The following is a 22684-nucleotide window of genomic DNA, read 5'->3' as shown; positions in this document are numbered from 1 at the left end:
TCCAGCTGACAAATTGTGTCTTCTTCTGTATCTAGCTTCCATCTCACATCTAATTTTGCTTACCACAATTATCATCATAATGTTGAATAAATGTATTGTTATAAATTATGTCTCCTGAAATTGTATTAGTGTATGTAGTTAAACTTTCACTTGGTTTAATGATAATATTCGCACCAATTGATGTAAATTGTGAAGCAAGTTTCCTAAAGATTTTATATCATTTTCACTGTGTACAATAATTTACTGCTTGTGATGCACAATGCATTAAAAGTACATGTGATTTAATAAGTCTTCGTATGGTGTCAGGGTTAAATGATGTATAGTTTTATTACTGTAACCTTTGTCCCATAGCAACTGTAGTGCTTGCGATGCACAAGGCATTAAAAGCATTATATATCCTATGTAGAATGTTTCCTTACATTGTGTCTCCAAGATCAGCCTTTGTAGGATATAGAGTTGTCATAATTTACTGTACAAACTGCAGAACAAATTTTCAAATCAGTGTAATCGAATGTGGTTTTACACAGGCGATGGTGGCCGCAGACCAGGTATTCTGAAGAAGCCTCGCGATGATCAGCAGGTAGTAACAGAAACTACCAGCAGTTCCACAACAACTGTTGTGTCAGAAAGGGGAGCTGTTCGCTCTGATGGGACTGTGTCACTGACAAGGGATGTCATTAGAGGTCAGTAAATTCCCATCAACTGACTAAGCATGTTATGATGTTCTGTAACAAACTCTACTACACAGCTGTTCCAGAATATTTTAATCTTGAGTGAGAATAAATGTGTGAGATACCAGATTAATAGCATAGTAATGATTCAGAGCAACATTTCAAATTTTTTTTCTGACAGTTACTCATTCATAGTACAATATCAAACTGTAAACTTCCCTGAAATTCAGTGTACTTTTGAGCATAAATAGTAGCAATATGTCTCAGATGCAATAAATTTCATGAAGCAAAAGGGGAACACCAACGCCATAGAAAATAATTTGCACTTCCTTGCAGATCCTGAAATGCTATTTGATGATTCAGTAATCTACTGTTATACCATGGATACTACATTTGTGACATTTTGTGTAAAGAATTTTGACATGTAAATATTCGATAGCTAGACAAAACTTACAAAATTCTATGTGTGGTCTTTGTTGTTGTTGACTGTCATATGACAGTCTATAGTCATAATTAGCATCATAAACATTAAGAAGCAGACTTAGCTAAGTAAGAATTAAAGTGCATGAACAGTTTCAGTATGTTTTATAATTACAAAAGGGTGTTAACTGCTCTGGCATTCTTGTATGTGCAAATAAAGTACTACAGTACTTGTGCAGGGCTGCCAATACATATCATAACTATGTAGTGAATACATTTCCATAAGTGGTATAACGAGTGTATGTGTGAATTTCTAGTATATTTATTAGTTTGGTAGGATGTAAGCAGTTCCTGCTGATAATTCTTAGCCTAGGCCCACTGCCAAGTTCTCAGAATAACTTCCAAAACATTTAGCAGAGCAGTGCAGACAGCATGTGCTCTGCCAGAAATAACTCAAACCATCCATGTAGCAAGTAGTATATGGTGGTTGTGTTTACTGGATGTTAAAGAGTGAAGGGCATTGGTCGCATTGATCAGATAGGAAGTGCTTCTGCCCCCACTCAAGGCTGTTGGTCAGGGGTTTTTAAACCTACCAATCTGGAGGCACTCTGGGAGTTGGCTGTGTGCCCGAGCCACATGCTGCAGCAGTTTGGAAGCAGTCACTGACTGCCTTCCTGCTACTGAGAGCAGCAGCCTGGGTGGATATGTGAGCTGTGTCTTAGTACAGATACATAATCGAGGATCACTTTCTTATTCACATTCAAGTTAAGATACAGACTAATCTGAAGGAGAAATGATTTGTTCCTTTATGAAATTTAGACCAAAATTACGGTTTAGAGAATCCTCTGCTCACAGCAGAAAAGTGAAAACAAATTTTCCTCACAATGATGCTGTAAGCAAATGCTTATTAAGTCATGGAGCCTGATGTGGAGAATGATTACACAAAAAGTTCAGCTTTAGAACTACTTGTTTTCTTGATATCTGCTTCAACTGTTTTGATTATAACATGGATGGTTGTTCCAAACGTATTTGTTGTCACTGTTGTGTTGGGAACACTGAGTTTTGTGCATTACAATGGAAATCATAAATCTGTTCACCTGCCGGAAGTATACGAAAAAGGTGAGACACGAAATATTTATACATTTAGTAGTTTGCTTTGTGTATAACTTATCATATACTAGAAAATTGTTTTCAGTGATCATTATCATTAGTGATGTAATTATTCATTCCAACAATTAGTACTCTTTTGTCTCAAAAGTATATTCAGTGGCACAGCATTAAAAATTTTTGTAGCTATTGTGGGAAGAACAGCAAAACTTAAAAAAATTTATTCTCTTGTTCATGTATTTATATTAGTGTGTGCTCAAAAATAACTGTTCAGAAGTGAAAAAGTTTGCAAATGTGACTAATGTTGCACTATTCTACTGTATAGAAGCTGCTGTCTGTGAAGATATGTTAGTTTACGTCAAATTTACAGCCACAATCTATTTTAATTTTCTTTGAGAGATCCTTTTAATAATTCTCTGAAGAGTTAATAGCTATAACAACAGTGCATGGCTCTAGGGAAACACATTCACACAAAGTTACATTCTTAAATACTGACAAAAATTTTGAAATATCTGAGTGTCATATATAGCTTTGTGAAATCTGGGATAATTTTCCCTCCTCCTATTTTTCCTTTAGTATTCACCAGAAAGACTATTGTATTTTCTTTTCATCTTTTCCTCTAGCACTTTTCCTGAAACTCTATAGAACTGATAAATCTTGTGGCTGAAGGAGTCAAAATTTTTGCCCATTTTTCTTATTATATGCAAAGTTAATTATGCAGTTTACATTTATTAACAATTTGTTTTAGGAACTCTGTGTATTACTGAACATATCACTTAGAGATAAACATTTGTTTATGAGACAGCTAGTTCAGTGATGTGTGAAATATTTCATTGTCAGGTTTATTCTGCAGGCTCTGTGAGATGTATCTGAATAGTTTCATTGCCCATGTGCAGTGTGCTCTAGGAAGAAATTCTTTTTATGAATCAAAGCATTAAAAAAAGTGTTATTAGCAGCAGTTGACAAGCTCAATTTTATTGGGGGTGTAACCAAAAAATTTTTAATTACTGCAAATGAAGGAAAACAAATCACCTTTCATTCAGTTCAGCAATGGATGAAATCTCATGATTAGGAAGAACAATTAACAGCAATACAGCTATTTGCCTTTTGTTCTGGTGAATATGTAAAAAGAAGATTCAAAGTAATTACTGTGTGTTGAACGAAGAAAGTTTTATGAGACTCATACTGTCAGAGAATTAAATAATGTAAAATGTGAACTATACTATGTTAACACAAAAGAAACAAGACTGGTAATGTTACTGAGGAATGGTTTGACAAGGCATATTAGTACGCAGTGTTTTTTGACCTTGAACTTGTGACAAGTTTCATCAAAATCAGTCAGCCTAGAGGCACTGAATGGCAAATGTATACATACCAGCTGCAGACAATAAAAATGACAAAGTACCAACACAGAATCATGAAAAATGACATGCAGAAAAAATCTGAACAGCAGATTTGTTAAGTATATAACTTTTCAGTTTCAGTGTTGTTTATTTTGTGTCAAACTTCACCTAAGAAATTTTCTGTAAGCACATTGTGGTATGTTGTAGACTGTTCATTCTCTGCCACTGAGTTGATCAGTTATGATCAAAGAGGTTACAGAGTAAGGAGAAAATTTAAAGTGAGGAAAGAAAGTTGTGCATTAATATGTCACAACAAAATTGTATCTTAGTGATGTGAGCATCCTATTTCTCTGATGTCAAGGTAGTATTCTACTGCAAAGAGAATGGACTAAGAAACCAATCTGATGATAGTCTGGAAGATACACTGAAGATATGTATTAATGATGAAAGACAGACATTGCAAGTTTTAGGTGCAGTGTGGTAAGGAGCAGAGAGCAGAGGAGGCCAATGTTGGAAGAAGACAAAGACAAACAAAGTTGATAGTTTTTGCACTCTCTCTCTCTCTCTCTCTCTCTCTCTCTCTCTCTCTCTCTCTCTCTCTCTCTCTCTCTCTCTCTCTCTCTCCTTCTCTCACTACTATTGTCATATTTGAAAGCAAATTAACCCTCATTTCTGGTATTTATTTTATCATTGCAGTTGCAGTCACTTATGGGATATGGTAGCACAGTTGCCTTCACTTTTTAGGTTCTTTAGCCAGTATTAATTTATTCTCTGACTAATTTTTGTTGCTCTTCTTCCAAAAATACTCTCTGTGTTGTTATTACTTTCTCATTGCATTGATCCTCCACACCCACTATTACCACTCTGAATTTGTCACTGTTTCATACATCTTCTTTCTTTATACTATGTTTCCTTAGACCCTAATGTACTTCTTTCACAAATGGAACTTGCTTCTTCCTGGTCTCCTGGCAATTCAATATCTTATGTACAACCCTTTATGGTTTCAGTTTTTAAAATATGTTCATAGACTGGCAGGCTTCTCATCTTCATTGTGGTTGAATTATTTTTACAACTTTCATATATTCCTTGTATGATTTTGATAAAATACTTGCTGATTTTCTGGCTTAAACATACTTGCCATATTCTTGTAGTGTCTGGGAGCTCATTAAACCATATTTGACCTTTGATATAAGGACTATGGTCTGTTATTCTCAATTTAATTCTGTCTGAAGCAACTACTTTTACTTTTAGTGTTGAAGTCATGAATGTCACTGCACTTGCTGTACTTTGATTTGGTACAAAGAAATTATACAATTACAAGGAACATATTGATGGATATTTTTGTTTTACAAATAATTCATAGCAGGAATTCATGCACTAGCTTAATTTCACTTTTCTGCTGTATTCGTACTATACTCAGACTTACTGTAGAGCACCTTTGCGTGTTGGCTAGTCCTCTGTCTAGCAGTTGGTACCTGTTTATAGGAAGTGTGTGCAGGTGTGTTTTTAACATGAAAATCTGTCCATAATGGTCTGCTTGCTATAGAGGAATTAATTAAGACTGAGTACTGTGATGGACAAGACATCATAATGCATTTCCTACTGGCAGTTGTGATTATTCCAGATGCACAATTTAACACTTATGGCCAATACAAGCTAGCAACATGAAATAAAAAATGGAAAGATGGAAGAATTGTTTTTATATTCCTAAAGAAATATCCTTCAGATGTGCATATGCAATGGAAGAACATATCAAGCAGTGAGAAATGAGCATACAACTCAATTATCTTCCAATTTTATTGAACAATGATACCAAGAAAACTCATTAAAATAACACTACATTACACTGGCACATGATTTTCAGATATTTGAAGTAATTTGAGTTGTTTTGGGATATCTGGAAGTTCATAAGAGGGCAAGTGCGTGATTACTAAATAGATGGAGGAGAGATACATGGAGGAGAGATATGTAGGGATAAGTTATTACCTGATTTTTTGGGCTATGCCATGTTTTGCTGCAATGCACATGGCTCATATAAAATTAGTGTGGCTTACCCTTTAAAAATATTTTTGCCTATGTAAGTACAAAGGAATTTATGTTGGCTATATCAATTGCTGAGATACTTCATGAAGAAAATATGAGGTTTCTTTTGTCTCACCTCTACCACAAACTGATTCTAGCCCTTCAGAGTCTTTCCCATAACACAAAAGAGAGGTGTCACCTGGATAGCTTATTTTGTATGAGTTATGGCTGAACCAGGAAGAAATGCAAGAAGTGAAAGTTGGTAATGCGCTATATTACTGTAATACTGGTATGCTGGTGGACTGGAAATCCCTAATTGTATTATCTATTTTGCATGTAAATTTTGTGCACTGTTCGCAGTTTATTAAGATGGTGGACAGTAGTTGTCTTTCTGACTCACTGATATTATATGTCTTCAATTCCTTAAGCAGCAATTCATGGTAAACTGACTTGAGCACTTCTGCAAAATCTAAAAATGTGCCTGTTGTATGTGGAGCAGTTGTGCTGTGGTTCTTCCTGAACCTGTCCTGTATTTCTGTCTGCAATTCTTTTCTTGTGAAACAAGGTTAATTGAACATGTGTTCATCCTGACAATGTTTTGTAAATTTATGTGCCCTTTGGGATCGTACAGCTTCAAAGAATTTATCAACCTTGTACTTTGTCATTTATTTATCTAATGTCTTCATAAATCTTCCTTTCAGGTGAAACTGTCTGTCGTCCTGGTGAAGAACCTGTTTCAAAAATAACAAAATCTCACTATCAGTATAAGACACCTGAAGATAAGGAACCACTGTCAATAGAGGATTACAGAGATGGAGATGATGTTGATCAAGAATATGACTCTCCAGAACCCAGGAGAAAGCCATCAGTGGGTAAGGGCACATCACCAGATCGAGAATACTCAGCTGATGGCACTGTGAGGTTAGCAAGCATCAAGACCTCAGCTGTTAGCAGTAACAGTATTAGACGGTCAAAGCTTACAGAAGATGATGTTAAGGAGACTGATACAACTAGAACTGAGAAGGTTTCTATTGACAGTAGCATGAAGCCTAAAGTAAGAGATGACCTCAGTTACAGGAAACCTCAGTCAAGCGTCAGAGTTACTGGGTCAGGTGACAAATCTGCAGAAGAAACACAGAGATATGTGAGCTCCACTACCGTTACAAGCAAGACATTTAAGACGCAAGATCATGAACTTGAGAACAAAAGTGTCAGGCAGAGCGTTGGAAGAAGTTCCCCCTCCAGAAAGTCACCTGAAAAGACTGTCCCAGATTATGAAGATGACAGTCAACAGCCAGTCTCTGGTGGTCAGTACTATAGCACCACTGTAACAACTGTCACACGAAGACCAAGTGGAGGATCACCACACCCAAAAGATAAAACTCCCGCCTCTGTGCGGCGACAAATTTTCACTAAAGATGATGAAGATGATGATCACAAAGACGTTTCCCGTAAGACAAGCTATGGAAAAGTCACTAGAGGATCAAGTGAGACAACCACCTACACAACTGGGAAAGGGCAAACGGTCTTCACTACTCGTCTGCAGTCATCAGGGGATGATAGAGATTCCCCTAGACATGACATCACTACAGAGTTTGATGATGGTGATGACAGTGACGGCTACAAAAGGAGTAGCTACTATGTCACCAGTTCAGTCACAGGCTCTATGCGATCCAGTCCTGACAGAACTAGTGGGCATTATGAAGATGAAGAAGCTTATAGCAGCAGTCACAGTCGACAAACAGAAAGTAAATATTCTAGATCTTCAGTGCAACAAAGCTCTGTTGAGAAGTCTTCCACCACAAGTACGTCACAGTCAGGAACCACATCTGCTAGCAGAAGAAGATCATCAACACCGCAAGATGACAGGGAAGGTTCTCCATCACCTTCCAGTGGAGGTTTCTCAAGAGTTGCTCGAGGAGGATCTGTGAGGGCACTCTCACAGAAGTTCCAACAGGCTGCTGGTATGTACTGCATCTATTTGCTTGCAATTGGAAAGGCATTGCTATGCAATGTTCAGCACTTTCACATACATTGACCTTTGATTTTGGTTGCCAAATAAGCATCCCACTAATAGTATGTTGGCATAACCATCTCCTTTGTTGTGTGCTAGATGTTCATAGAATATTTTACTGTGCCAATAGAGTGTACATAAATAAAGAAAAGTGGCTAGCATTACCGCAATTTATTTCTTTTTTTAAATGAGGAAGAGATATCATTTCTAATGCCTCATATTGTTCAGTTAATTAGTATGCTCAACATATTATGCTCCTACTGGTTATTTAGTGTGCTTTTAAGTATTGCAGTGGTGGAAATTTCCAAAAGGTATAAAGGTATTAACTGTTATTATAAAGATTTTGTGAAGTACATAATGGTTGTCTAACATTGCAAATACTTACACATTACAAGAAGCAGTGGACACTGGATACTCAGCAAGCTTAATGTATAACCTTCTGATTTACCCTGCTTGTATCCTGAGAATGTGCTGTTTATTAATTCAGTTCAAGTAAGTTGATAAATAATAGCTAGCTTGACCTACCCTTACTTTTTTTTAAACACTATTAACACACATGAACAAATTTCAAAGCTGCATTGCTCTTCTGAAATTATTAAATTGCTTGATTGAAAAAGAACCCAAAACAATCCTTACATCCTAATACAGTACACATAAATTTAACAGCATTATAAATGTTCTGGAAATGGCATCATTCTGTACTTCACATTATTCTTCTATTGACATTGCTGGGGGAAGCTTAATCATTTGTACATTATTGTTGGTGAATGTTTTGCTGGGAGACTTAACAATGTAACATCTGGCAATGACACAGCTGAGGCCAACAGCAGCGACAACTCTCGGTCACAGAGGTGTTATCCAAAGGCAGGTCTCATCTTCCGTTCTGCAAGCTTCCGACTTAACAATGGATGTAGTCCTGTCACTACACCCACCAGTGACCCAGGTAACTAACAATATTAACACAAAACTCACAAATTCTGCTTGTCCATATATTATTGTGTTCAGTGCTGAATCTATAATACATATTGTGATGTGTTGATTTTATGTTTGTTCTCTCACAGCTTGCATGTTATTACCACCATCTTATTGTGTACAACCCTCAATTTTTGCTTCCTGCCATATGTATCATGTAAGATAATATGACATTTATTATGATCACTTTGTTTAATAGTTACATGAAAGCATTACTCTGTAACAATTAAATTCAATAATGAAAGCTGCACTACAAATAGAGTGGCTCAAATTAGAGTAGCTACTCAAGGTTGTTTTCATATTTGTTAAATTAAACAGACATGTCACTGTATAAAGATTTTGGCTTGGATAGCTGGTTTTCATAACTCCTGTGTGGATAACGATTATTACAAAACAAATCAAATGTTTCCTCTTAAAACATAAAGGAATGGATTATACATGAAAGAGACAGCATCATGTGCATATTGCATATATTTTTTTCTGTTCGTTCACTTACATGGAACACAACAGTATATTTTTACTAAGAAACATCGTCATTCAGTATAGGGTGAATTTTTGTCACATACGATTAATTATCACATCTAATAGTGAAAAATAAAAATTTTTCTAAACTAAATCAGAATGTGGCAGCAAATTTTACTCGCTCTGGATCACAAGATAAGATGAGATATGCACAAAAGCAGTGAACTCAGTAAACAGGTAAAATTATGGACAACAGACATACTCTTAGTTCCATCAAGAGAGCATTTAACTTTGTATGGTTGGAAATGTGAAAAACATTCTTTACTTGAATTTAAATATTTTAGTGCTCTCTATAAAACAAGCATCAGATGTAACAAAACCCACACAACATGGACTGCTTCTTGATGTAATGGGGTTTCTATATATGGTCTGTAACATCATTGTCAACATCAAATTGGTAAATATTCTCACTTATTTTAGATACTGATTTTATAGACACTATTTTTCATCTTAATTTCAATCAGTAAATCTTAGTTTCAATCAATATTACAGTATTCTGATCATATGTGAAAGCTGCCAGTGGCACCCAAGTCAATGTTCAGACATCAGGGGTGACAAAGGAACCGAAATTGAGGGTAGCAATAAAAATTTAAAATGCTAAACTCCATTTTCAATCTTTCTCTTGCAAAGGAACACTCAGAAGCACTGCTCCATTTTCTCATACCACTGCAAAGATGAACGACACAGATATCAGAGCCAGCAATGTTGAGAAACAGCGGAAATTGCTAAAATTACACAAGGCTCCAGGACTTGATGGAATCTCTGTCTGTATAGAATTTGCAGCTGAGTTAGCTCCCATTTCAACCATGAAGTATCATAGATTCCTCAAATAAAAAACTATGCCCATTGGTTGGAATGAACCACAGGTCATGCCAGTCTAAAAGAAAGATAACAGAAGTGACCTGCAAAATATCAATATCATTTCATCTATATTATGAACTCAATTCTAATGAGTTGTCTCAAACAGAATGAGCTCCTCCATGCCACCCATCATAGATACCAAAAGCATCATTCATGCAATACCCATCTCATAATTATCTCATGTGACACCCTGAAAGCCATGAATCAAGGCAGTCAGGTAGAAGCAGTACTTTCTGACTTCTGAAAAAATTTGACTCTGTACCACACCAACATTTATTAACAAAAGTACAATTGCAAGGGACAACAAACAAAATTTAAATGTGGGTTGAGAATTTCTTAGAAGGGAGGATGCAGTATGTTATATTAGATGGAGAGTCCAACAAAAATTGAAGTAACTGCTGGTGTGTTGTAGAGAAATGTATTCAGACACTTGTTGTTCATGTTGTATATTAGTATCCTAGCAGCCAATATTGAAAGTATCCCAAGACATTTTTCAGATGATGTAAATAATCTACAATAAGTACTGTCTGAGAAAGCTGCACAAATATCAGGAAGATCTTGATAAGATTTCAAAGTGATGCAAAAATTTCCAGCTTGTTTTAAATGTTCAGATATGTAATATTGCGCACTTTAAAAGAAGCAGCATTGTAGTATGTTGTGACTACAATATCGCTGGGTCACAATTGGAATCAGTGAACTCTACAAAATCAGTCTAGGTAAAGCAGTTGTCAGACATTGGTTCATTAGCAGGATATTTGGAACATGCAGCCAGTGTACAAAGGAAACTGTTTACAGAACAATTGTGTGCTTCATGCCAGATCATATTTAATGAATGGAAATAAGAGCAGTAACGAATAGTCACAGGTTCATGACTCATGGGAGAACGTCACAGAAATGCTAAAAACCTTGAAGATAAGACATAAACCATCCCACAAATGTCTACTTATGAAGTTTCAAAAATCAGTATTCAGTGAAGAAGCCTGAAATGCACTTACCCCCCTATATACTGCTCCTGTAGGGACCACAAATACAAGATTAAACTAATTACAGCACACACAGAATAATTTAAGCTCTGTACATGTTTAGAACTGAAGAGACCCCTAAAAAATGATAAATATGTTCTGCTATGCATTTCATGGTGGCTTGCAGAGTACAAATGTAGAAATACAGTAAAAATAGATTCAGCTTTGTATCATTATTAGTCCATTAACACAACAGACACCATCTTCAGAATTTCAGTATACAGTAGAAGTTATGAAATCTCCCACTTGATTATCAATTATAAAACAAATCGCTGAAATCTATATGAACTATTTCTTGCTACCATTTCTTTCAACTAGAGTAGCTGCAATTTCATAAACTCATTCTTAAATTGCGTGAATCAGTTTAAGTTGATCAATGCCATATGTACCATAGTGTAGTTCATTATATGTGATTTTATTAATGTTACATTTTTTATGGTAGTCCAATGTGAAATGTGATTTATTTGTCCCAAGGTGAAAAATTTTTGAAACTACTGATTTGTTATACATAAGGCATGACAAGTTTAAAATGACACATAATTGATTGGGTCTTCCTAAACACTATGGTTCTTGAAGTATATGGGTTGCAGTCTGGTACAACATCCAGCCACAGAGTTATGAGTTCTGTAGGCCACATGTGTTGGCGACACAATAGCATGCCACACCAGAAATATGAGGCCCATTTTGATTCAGCCCTATATTTTTAAGAGTTGGTTCTGCTGATCAATTAGATGGTTGTTCCCAAAGATTTCCTACTCAATACATAAAATTGCCCTTTGTAGATCTGTAATGAAGCAGTGACAATTGTCCATCAAAAGATTACAGAGGAAACTCTTTCCCATCAATTTTGATGAACCCATTTTCATCAGAAATTATCTGTGGATAAGACTAGATATATAGTGATAGTGAATGGTACACTACTTACATACACAATAGGAACAGACAAAGATCCAGTACTGTACAGTACCTTAAAGTTGATGTTGTAATTACATGTTGTTCCTATCCTGTCAAATATAAGCTGATCTCTGTATGACTCTGTTCTGGATCCCATATTTCTATAGTCTCTAAATAAGTAATATGTGTGGTTCAGTAATTCCCGGAAAATTCTTGTAACCTTTCCCGCATCATCAAATGCTGAGCTTAACTTTGCATTTTCAGTGCTTTTTCTTTCTTTCTGTAACAGCTTTTTAATAATTGCATTATCTGTAGGAAATTTTTCCATTTGTTTCATCACAACATTTCAATGAGGGAGATATGGTACAAATTTCCGATATATTTTGTTGATTACTTTTTAAGCAATGGGTTTTAAGCACATTTCAAAAATGTGTTCCAATTCTCAAGTGCTTTGGTACCTATCTGACTCTACATGTGCCATACTGTGTGAACTGTAATATTAACTGTAAAATTACCAACAGGCAGATGGCTTGCAAGTACTTACTTTCAGGAGACAAAACTCCAAGTACTACTAACACCAATTTTAAAAACTGGGAAAAACTATAACTAGCTTTTGGAACTGTTGATTTCTTCCTCAGGGAAGAAAGAATAATAGCATATATTTGGTTAAAGCCCAAACACTCCAATTTGAGCACTAATTGTTGCAACAAACAATAATATTTCAGAGATTTCTTTCATTTAAAATGCAGATGTAAATTAACTAATGAGAACAATAAAATGAGGACAGATTCAAAAATTACATCATCTGAGTATAGGTACAAACATCTGACCTCTGCTGTGCGGTAATATATCTCCTGACGACTTGTATAATAACACAGTTACCAATTTTGAAGAACAGTTATGGTGGACAGAATTCAAAAGTTTGATCTGCTGCCCATCAGCTTACATACAGCACTGAAATCCATTTATAGCTGTTGCATAGATAAACACTTAAAGAAGTATTTTATTCATTGTTAACATTTAAAAACAGATTATAACTGGTTAAATTTTGAGTTGTAATTGAGTATTACTGTTCTTTTAATCATTAAAAGAATCTGAAGACAAGATTTCTTACTGTCAGGCTCACCAGGTGTCAAACAGTCATCAACAATAGAGGTCCGTGTGAGCTCGTCAGGCAGTAATCAGAGTACACCGAAGGCTGACAAAGACAATAGGTCATTTCTTGACAATCAGTCTAAAGTGACTGATGTACATGATGTACTGAATCGAATGAGAAACTCTGAACAGGGTAAGTTGTAATTCACCTCCTATAGTTCCTTTGTACCATTAGAACTTACAAATATTTTTTATTTAGCTTATTGATCTGCTCTCAGAGATGTCAGGATCATTGATTTTAAGTGTTATAAGCACTAGTTAATCAGAATAGTAGTTAACAGATAAAGCTTTACAGAAATGGTACACTTAAACAATGAGAATTAAGAAAAAACTAGATTATTGTATAGATAATTCTAAGTACTTGTGACACTCTTGTAACAAAACAAATTGTTTCAATGTATATTGTTGTGCACAATTGGTAGTATATGTTGTATTTAGGAGGAGCAAGTTAAAATACCTGTTCCTGCCATCCATATTTAGGTTTGCCAAAATCCATTAAAACATACTGTTAAGTTGAGATGGCTCCTTTGAAAAGGACTCTGTCAACATCCTTAATCAAAGAGAAAATAAAGCCTAATATTTCTTCCTTCTTAAACTTACAAGCAAATAAACTTCTAATTTCTATATTAGAAGGTCAGTCAGATGCAATTTGGATCCACTGGATGCAAAAGTGGCAAGGACATGTGATGATGTTTACAACAAAGTTTTGTACAATTTTCCACAACCAAGCTAATGAATGCTCAAATCGAGTCCCTTCCTCTGAAAGTAAACCTAGTTTGCAGTCAAAATTGTCATGATATTTCATAGAGACTAAATACAAATAGATCTATTTTATAGACTACTTATCGGCAGTGTTTAAATATCAAAGTTATGTTGCAAGGATTTATAGTTCCCTTGCTCATCAGAACTTGCATATAAACTAATTACAAGAAATTAAAGGCTAGGAGCCAACTGCTAGGATGTCTTTCTGGAGAATTCCTTAAAAATGTCCTTACAGTGTTAATGAACAATAAAAACTTTTTTTCTGAACATAATTTTGCTTTACATGGAAAGTGCATTGTCCCAATTCTCCATAATTGTGTCCATAATACATGCTAGTGTTGAGAGGGTAATAGGTTGCTAGTGTAAGCAGTAATAATGTGTCTGATTCATGATAGTAGAAGAACTGTGTCCCCAGAACACTGTTGGTAATGAGAAGGGAGGTGGTGATGTACAATTGTTACCATGGGCTGTACAAAAATGTGCTTAACTAAATATCAAAACACCAGTGTCTCATAAACTGAAAAGCTAATAGTATTAATGGTGATCTTGACTGACAGATCAGTGATGCTACTCAACAGTGGTATGCTGTTTTCCAACACTTAGTTTTATCTTCCCTTTTTCTGTCATTTGCATAAAAAGTTATAAAGTACAAGCATTCGTGACAGCCATCCGCAGGATAGAGATAAACATGTGACACATAGAGAAGAACTTTACATGTGGTAATGTCAAACCAACTCCCCAATACCCAATAACAGATGCTACATTAATTTTGAGTTAAGTGGAGAGCTTCTGAGGAACTATTGAAGATGGGTACAAATAAACATTTGGCTGTCTGAAACCTACCTACAAATGCTAGCATCACCTTCTGGACATCACAAGAGATAAAAAAATAAGCCACTCTCAATAAGCTACCCTCTTTAGATTGCTGTCATTGACAGCAGTGACATATTTAATATGTGAATACACACACACACACACCTATATTGATTTACTTGCCTGTTAAACACTTGAATAGTCCACTTCTTTTAAGTGATAGCTTGTCCACAAGCATTTACATTGCCACTCATCATCATACAGGAGCAGACTGCAAATCTGACAACGTATTTCCCTAACAGGACAATAATTATTGAGTTTCCAGGAAGATTGTGCAGGGTGTTCAGAAATTCCCGTTACATACTACTACGACTTTTAGAGGGGAGTGAGTACATAATATTTTGAACAGGAACCCACATCTGGAAACGTCCCATTTCTGTTCTACAACAGTTTCTATTCAGTTGTGTAATGCTGAGGGAAAGAGAAAAGTCTTAGAGTTGCACATCCTGATATGCAGAAATGTAGCAATAGGGTAGCAATGCAAAGTTTAATTGACGAGACTCCTCTAGAGACAGAGAAAAATCTGCTGGCACGAGTTCTGGCTGCTGCAATAGAAATTAAATTCCCAGTTAATTTCTATCCTCCTCCCCTCCCCCAAAACCATCCCTTGCAGACATTTCAGGAATTCCTCACATCCAGTGTTGCCTCCCAGTCCTTCTTGAAGAACATCCCGACTACCCCCAACATCACCCCAGCTGAATCCCGTGCCATTAAGGAGCTGAAAATAGACCACTCTATTGTCATCCTCCCGGCGAATAAAGGCTCCACAACTGTTGTACTTGACCGTGTGGAGTATGTGGCAGAAGGACTGCGTCAACTCTCCGACACCTCAACCTACAAAGCTGTTACCCAGGATCCCATTCCCTCCATCCAGACTGAGCTGCAAAAAATCCTAAAAATCCAAGGTCCCTCACAAGGCCTCACAATGGCTTCCATAGACTTACTCACTCCACCTGAGCCACATACCCCTACCTTCTACCTATTACCCAAAATCCACAAAGAGAACCATCCTGGCCGTCCCATTGTGGCAGGCTTCAAAGCCCCAACCAAACGTATCTCAGCTCTGGTAGACCAGCACCTCCAACCTATCACCCGCAGACTCCCATCCTACATCAAAGACACAAACCACTTCCTAGAACGCCTCAAATCCATTCCCACCCCTCTCCCACCTGAAACCTTTCTTGTCACCATAGATGCTACATCCCTTTACACAAACATCCCACAACACAAACATCCCACATACGCATGGTCTCTCTGCTCTTGAGCACTGCCTCTCCCAACGCCCACCCGAAGATCTTCCAAAAACATCGTTCCTTATCACACTTACCAACTTCTTCCTCACCCATAATTACTTCACTTTTGAAGGCCAGACCTACAAACAAATCAGGGGAACGGCCATGGGAACCAGGATGGCTCTGTCCTATGCCAACCTCTTCATGGGCCGCATGGAGGAGGCTTTCCTGAAGACCCAACAGCTGCTTCCCCTGGCCTGGTATAGGTTTATAGATGACATCTTTGTGGTCTGGACTCATGGTGAAGAAACACTCCTTAATTTCCTCCATAACCTCAACTCCTTTTCGAATCTGAATTTCACCTGGTCCTTCTCCAAAACCCAAGCCACCTTCCTGGATGTTGACCTTCATCTTGTTGAAGCTCACATCCACACCTCTTTCCATATCAAACCCACAAACAAACAACAGTACCTTCACTTTGATTGCTGCCATCCTTTCCACATCAAACGCTCCCTTCCTTACAGCTTAGGTATTCGTGGCAAACGTATCTGCTCCAGTGACGAATCCCTCAACAATTACACCAATAACCTTACCAGTGCTTTCCTCTCCTGCAACTATCCTGCAGACCTTGTCCACAAACAGATTTCCCGAGCAATACATTCCTCCCCATTCAACAACAATGTTCCTACCCCCAGACCACACAGAAGCATCCCCCTTGTCACCCAATATTATCCTGGCCTCAAAAACATCAACAAATTACTCCGCCAGGGATATGACTTTCTCAAGTCAACCCCTGAAATGAGATCATCCCTTGACAAAATTCTCCCCACGCCACCCAGAGTTGCCTTTCGTCGCCCCCCTAACCTCCGTAACATCCTTGTTAAGCCCTACAATATTCCCAGACTACCTTCTCTACCCAGCGGTTCCTACCCCTGTAACCGACCCCGCTGCAAAATCTGCCCCATGCATCCCCCCACAACCACCTACTCCAGCCCCGCTACTGGTAAAACATACGCAATTCAAGGCAGGGCCACGTATGAAACTACACATGTCGTTTATCAACTGACATGCCTGTACTGCACAGCCTTTTACATCGGCATGACAACAACTAAACTGGCTGAGCGCATGAACAGACACAGACGAACTGTCCGCCTAGGAGATGCCCAATACCCAGTAGCGGAGCATGCCCTCCAGCATAATTCTAGGGACCTAGGAACCTGCTACACCGTATGTGCCATTTGGCTTTTCCCACCCAACACCAGTCCCTCTGAACTGTGGAGATGGGAACTTGCACTCCATCACATCCTTTCATCCCGCCATCCCCCTGGACTGAACCTACGTTAAACAACCTCACTCCCATTTACTCTTCAGTCTTATCCTCTTTCCCTTTCCTCTTTAGCCATTCACGCATCTTTTCATCCTACATAGTTGTGTTTATCTTTATACTATATACCTCTTTACTTCTGTATGCATCCTCTTTGGTTTGAAGCTGGCACAGTACTTACAGTAGAATATCTTTGGCTTCCCTCTGACAACCATGCCTCCATCCTTGCTACCCTCCCTATTTTCCTTTCCCTGTTGCTTCATAACCTGGGTTGTGAGTAACTGAATCTCCTTTCCCTTCTTCCATTTCTTTCCCCTCTCTCCTCCCCGATGAAGGAACATTTGTTCCGAAAGCTAGGAACGTAAATTTTCGGTTCTGTTTTATTTGTATCTATCGGCTGTACTGAGCTGAGGTAAGTACTGGCCAGCCCCTCTATCTCTTTGTTAGTATTTGTTTCACACAGTTAATTTCTTTGGCAGTTGTAAATATTGTCCTTCATAGTACATCAGAAGCAATGCATAATCTCTCTGAAAGATTAACACTAGAAACTGGGCTTGGAATGCAAGACCTAGGTTGCATAAAGCAAGAAGTGAAACTTGCAAAAAAGTGTGTTATCTACAGTCATAATTAACATGTCTGACTTCACATAACCTCATCAGGCTCTTCAAAAAGATGACTTATGTACTACAGCAGCTCTTTCTATTTTGTCAGTGTGTGTTCTTAGGTAGAATTATTTTAAAACTATTTATATATTGTATTGTAACATTGCCTATACTCTGATTTTTTTTATAAGTATGGATATTTATTCCATAACAGGTGCACAAGAAGATGACACAGAGGAAGATATTGAGGCACGTTCCTTGCTGAATAAGTTTCTGGGAGCGCAAGTAATAATGCAGGGAATGGAGCCCTTAATGAAAGAATCTCATACCCAGAGTGCAGCCCTAGTCAGTCAGATTGAACGGCAGCGAGCACAAAAGGTAGGAAAGACCTAGAGTCCTGTCAAATTATGTTAATGTCTCTCTCTCTCTCTCTCTCTCTCTCTCTCCCTCTTTCTGTCACTATCAATAATGCTTATGAATGAGAATTATATCAGAAAGACATTAAATATTTTAAGAAATATTTATTTAATCATTTCACAAATAAATATGTTAAAAGATATATTTAAAATAGCTCTTACTTTCAGCTAATCATAATTATTCAATTCAGAAAGACCTCTTTAAATAAAAGTATTAATAACAGAGCAAGTAGATATAAACCTGATGATCCAAGCAAACATAAGGTTACCCCCAATTCTAGATAATTCTTGGCATATTAGCTCTTCAACATTATTCTGATATTTGTCAGTACTGACTCTAACAATTTGATAGTTGTTACTACTAGTTCAAAAATTGAGCACAACTAATAGGTTCAAATGGTATTTCCAGAGATCATCTTACGATGATGTTGGATTTGTCATCATAATACAATCAAAATATCTCAAAAAATATACAAATACATATAGTATATAAGTATACTTTATGAGAACATGTAATGTGGTTGGATGTGGCCTTGGTGAAGGACCTATACCAGACTTGCCTGAAATAACTTGCAAAAATCATGGAAAACTTAAATCATGATGGCCAGACAGAGCAATCCCTGTCTTCTGCATACATCCAGTGTCATAACAGCTGCACTGCCTCCTTTGGTTGGTCCCTGTTGTATAAAGTTCTTTGGTATAATCACAGTTTTACTCTTTATCACTTTACACATCAATGACACTCACTGGTCAGTGCAGGACCATGAAATTGCCGCTGTATGCCTTGCACTAGCTCCAGTCCATTAGGAAAACTGACCTCAGGCCAATAAACATGCTACTATTACCCATACTCATCTTCATGCGCTCCTCTCAGTCCACTTTAAAAAGTCAGTCAGCACTTTTCTATTGTCATATCTGAACAAAAACAAACAGCATTTGACTCAGAAAACTAGAATACCTGTGTAAAACCAGTCACTGGTATGAGATATCCAAGGCACTTTTGCTAGGTCCTTTCTGGGATGATTAGTAAATAGTGATTATGTGTTCTACATGTTCTCCAAATAAAGCCATGAAGCAGCAATTTCTGTGTGTCACAGACAAGTTGATAATTTCTAATTGATCCTCTAACACAGGTGTCACTAAAAGAAAAGGCAAGTAAAGTCATTTGGTGCAATATAAACTAAAATGAAGAATATAGTCAATTTCAATAAAACCTCCAATTACAATCTAAAATTGGTATCATTATCTTTAACTAACCTGTCTAATTAAATTCATTTCAAAGGTGTTCACCAACCATATAACAACATTTGGGGGGGGGGGGGGGTCAACATAACAATATCATAGAAGGCGTGCCTTGACCTTTCAGATCAGTCCACTGCAAATAAATCTCCAAATAATGCCTTCCCAGCACTACCCCATAAATCCATGGCTGGTACAGAATGTGGCAACCCAAACCATTTTCGTTTCTGTCCCACATCCATGGCTTTTCACATAGTCATTCAACAATCCGGACTTTTAAAGAAAATGTACGTTAGATGTCCTGCACAATTTTCTTCGTGCAACATGTGACTGTTATCCTTAATAATCTTCTATGTATCGAATAAACACCCAAGAAACACAATGGTTAAGGTGCACTTACAGTGTCAGCAGCTTCCCCACTGCATGTTGCAGTTGGTAACTTTTTGCATGTTGACTGATGGCAAGTGAACATGACAAATCATGAGTCAAACAATATAGCAGAACCAATGAGAAAATAGTGTTCAATAAATGACATCAAGATGTCAAGTGCTCATATCAAATTATGTGGCGGCAAATGGAATATATTGTACAAAATACTGCCATATAAAACAGAATATTCTGTAAACTTGAAATTATACTCTTAGGTTCCTGCCTAATCACCACCTCAGAAATCAAGACATTCTGAAAACACTGCAGAAAGTTTATGAAATGTGCATGTAGCTAAGGTACAGATCAGTCCATCACCATAGCCAGCGTTCCTCAGCCCCATTCACTGTTTTTGCCAAAAATTACAAAACAGTATCCCAAGAACTTCTATCACATCTGAGATACATACAATAAAAGAAATAAATACGAAAACCAATACTGAACCTTACAACCATAATAGCCAGATCAATAATCATCGGTATCGTGATGTTAGTGTCAAAAACAAAAGTAATCAGTTTGTATCTGTAGCCCAAACAAGTCATTAGATTCAACTTCTCATTGACTACTGATACTGTCAACCATTTAGCTATGACCAATGGTAACGAACTGCTAACAGCAGCATGCTGCAGAAGAGCTACCGACAGCGAAGTGCACTTTAGGCAGAGACGGCACTACATAAAATAACATAATGCCTTCTCATCTGCTTATAAATGCACCATGCAAATGTGATGTCAAACACCTCATCATCATTATGTCGTGAGTTAAATATGATGGTTCAGTTACCACAAATGGCAAACAAGCAAAGCGAAACTCATGACAAGATAAGTAGCACGAGCCCTAGAACTAATATTTATTCAGAAGCTCTTCTTTAGTAATGTCAGAGGAGGAGAAATGAAAATAATTAAGTATGTGCGGAAAATGTAAACGGTAAGTGTTAAATCACTTAAAATGTAGTATCAGGAACAGAACAAGGTCTGCTGCCTCATTTTTTGGAGATATGGATTCAGATGTTCCTCATGACTTAAATTTTGCGATATATCCCTACAGGTAAAAGTGGGGATAGTTCCTTCCACATGGCCATGGTTAATTCCACACCTACACTTTGTCCAACAGAGATCCCAGTTTCCAAAAATGTTGACACAGATAAAGCATAGTTTTTAAGAACTACTTTTACCTGTTTCACCTCTATGACAGATGAAATTGATCAAGAGAAGTCTCCAGTGATGATGCTGGTGTAATGAAATCATGCAGGTGTAAACCACTATTTTTTTTGGTAGGGACTTCACTAGATGTGAAGGGTCAGTTATAGTGTGCAATTCCAGTTCTTGGCTTTGAACTATGACGTCACGTGTGGCATCATGTGTGTTGCACGATGCGAAGAATGTAAACAGCTTGTTATGAAATGTCATCTTTTGCTGCCTTAATAGCTATCATAAACTACGCTGTTTATATGGAAGATGTCACAATTTCTGAGAGTGTGGTTAGGCAGGAACTTAAGAGTGCAGCTTAAATTTCTACAAGAGAAAAAATTAGCAATCATATTTATAAACTTCGTTCTCATAAATATTTCGCCATCTTTTCCCAATGTGTCACAATTTCTTTTCTGATTTTTTTCAGTATCTTTCTGTGTACTTTAGCTACATGGCTCAAGAAATTCAAGTTATGGGCCCATGTTTCGTAATTTTTTGTGGTTTCTCGTTAGGTGTGTACTGCATTTTCTTTTAGGATTTAATTAGTTTGATATAGCTCTGTGTACTCAGCTCAATTCTAGTTGCTGATACCATGTTTCATTGTCTTTCGTGATTTCCCATTAGGTGAGAAGAGTAATTTTTTCAAGGATTAATTTAAAGTTTTTTTGTGTGTTTACGAGTATTGGTCACCATTTTAAAATCTTGCATGTGCTGCATCTTCGTGAGCAGTATGATGGCTTTGGTCAAAGCTCACAGGTGGAATAGTATGCTAGAATTTGTGAGATGTGGAAAGCTGATGTTCTTGTTTGTCTGAAGTGTTTTATACAAGCAACAGATGTCTAAATCAGGACAATAAGAAGTTTACAGAAGGAAGGATGAAAGTCTGGCATCTTAAAACGAACAGAAGCACAAATGATCAGAAACTTTGAAAGAAAGGCTAAAAACAGCAATGGAAAACAAAGAAAATGCCAAGTGAAGGACCATGTGAATAATTTTTGGAGAATTGGCGAGTCAATGGAAGCGTACTATTCCACCTGCCTGCTTTGACCTGTGACGTAAGGGTGTTGTGGTGTGTGATGTCATTACAGATTGGTTGATTGTAGATGTCATCCTTTTGTGTTTCATGGTACCTTCAGTGTGTGTGTGTGTGTGTGTATTTGCTGTGTATTATGTGTTGTAGTGGGTTTATTTGAGCCTTGGTGTTGGAGGTGTGAATTTGTTGGCGGCTATGTTTGTAATTCCAGATATAAGGTTTGGAAGTTTTTTCAGTGAGTTATTTTTTTGTTTATGTGTTTGGCGTTTTCATTAGTTGTTATTGGTTTGTTGTTTGTAGTGTGGTAAGACATTTAATGTGTGTGTGTGTGTCTGGGGGGGAGGGGGGGGGGAGGAGTGTTTGGGGTGGCCAATGTAGTTTGCAGTGCCGGAATTTGCTGGTTCAAATGGCTCTGAGCACCATGGGACTTAACATCTGTGGTCATCAGTCCCCTAGAACTTAGAACTACTTAAACCTAACTAACCTAAGGACATCACACAAATCCATGCCCGTAGCAGTCGCGCGGTTCCGGACTGAGCGCCTAGAACCGCTAGGCCACCGCGGCCAGCGAATTTGCTGGTGAT

At 37.4% G+C, this 22684-nt stretch overlaps 1 protein-coding gene across 3 annotated transcripts in view; it reads left to right on the top strand.

Moving 5' to 3' along the window:
- Nucleotides 1–22684, top strand: part of LOC126464817 (microtubule-associated protein futsch-like) — a 481068-nt gene that overhangs the window by 363201 nt on the left and 95183 nt on the right. For 2 of the 3 annotated variants that reach the window (XM_050096260.1, XM_050096262.1), the window contains exons 10-14: nt 528–683; nt 6265–7527; nt 8392–8520; nt 12969–13136; nt 18011–18174. In XM_050096260.1, the coding sequence (XP_049952217.1) occupies nt 528–683; nt 6265–7527; nt 8392–8520; nt 12969–13136; nt 18011–18174 (1880 nt within the window). The remainder of the gene's footprint in view (nt 1–527; nt 684–6264; nt 7528–8391; nt 8521–12968; nt 13137–18010; nt 18175–22684) is intronic. The other variant, XM_050096261.1, reaches the window with a different exon arrangement.

Source organism: Schistocerca serialis, chromosome 1, assembly GCF_023864345.2.
Source record: "Schistocerca serialis cubense isolate TAMUIC-IGC-003099 chromosome 1, iqSchSeri2.2, whole genome shotgun sequence".
NCBI lineage: Eukaryota > Metazoa > Arthropoda > Insecta > Orthoptera > Acrididae > Schistocerca > Schistocerca serialis.
Note: the sequence above shows the minus strand (reverse complement) of the source record. Positions and strands in the feature narration are given on the sequence as shown.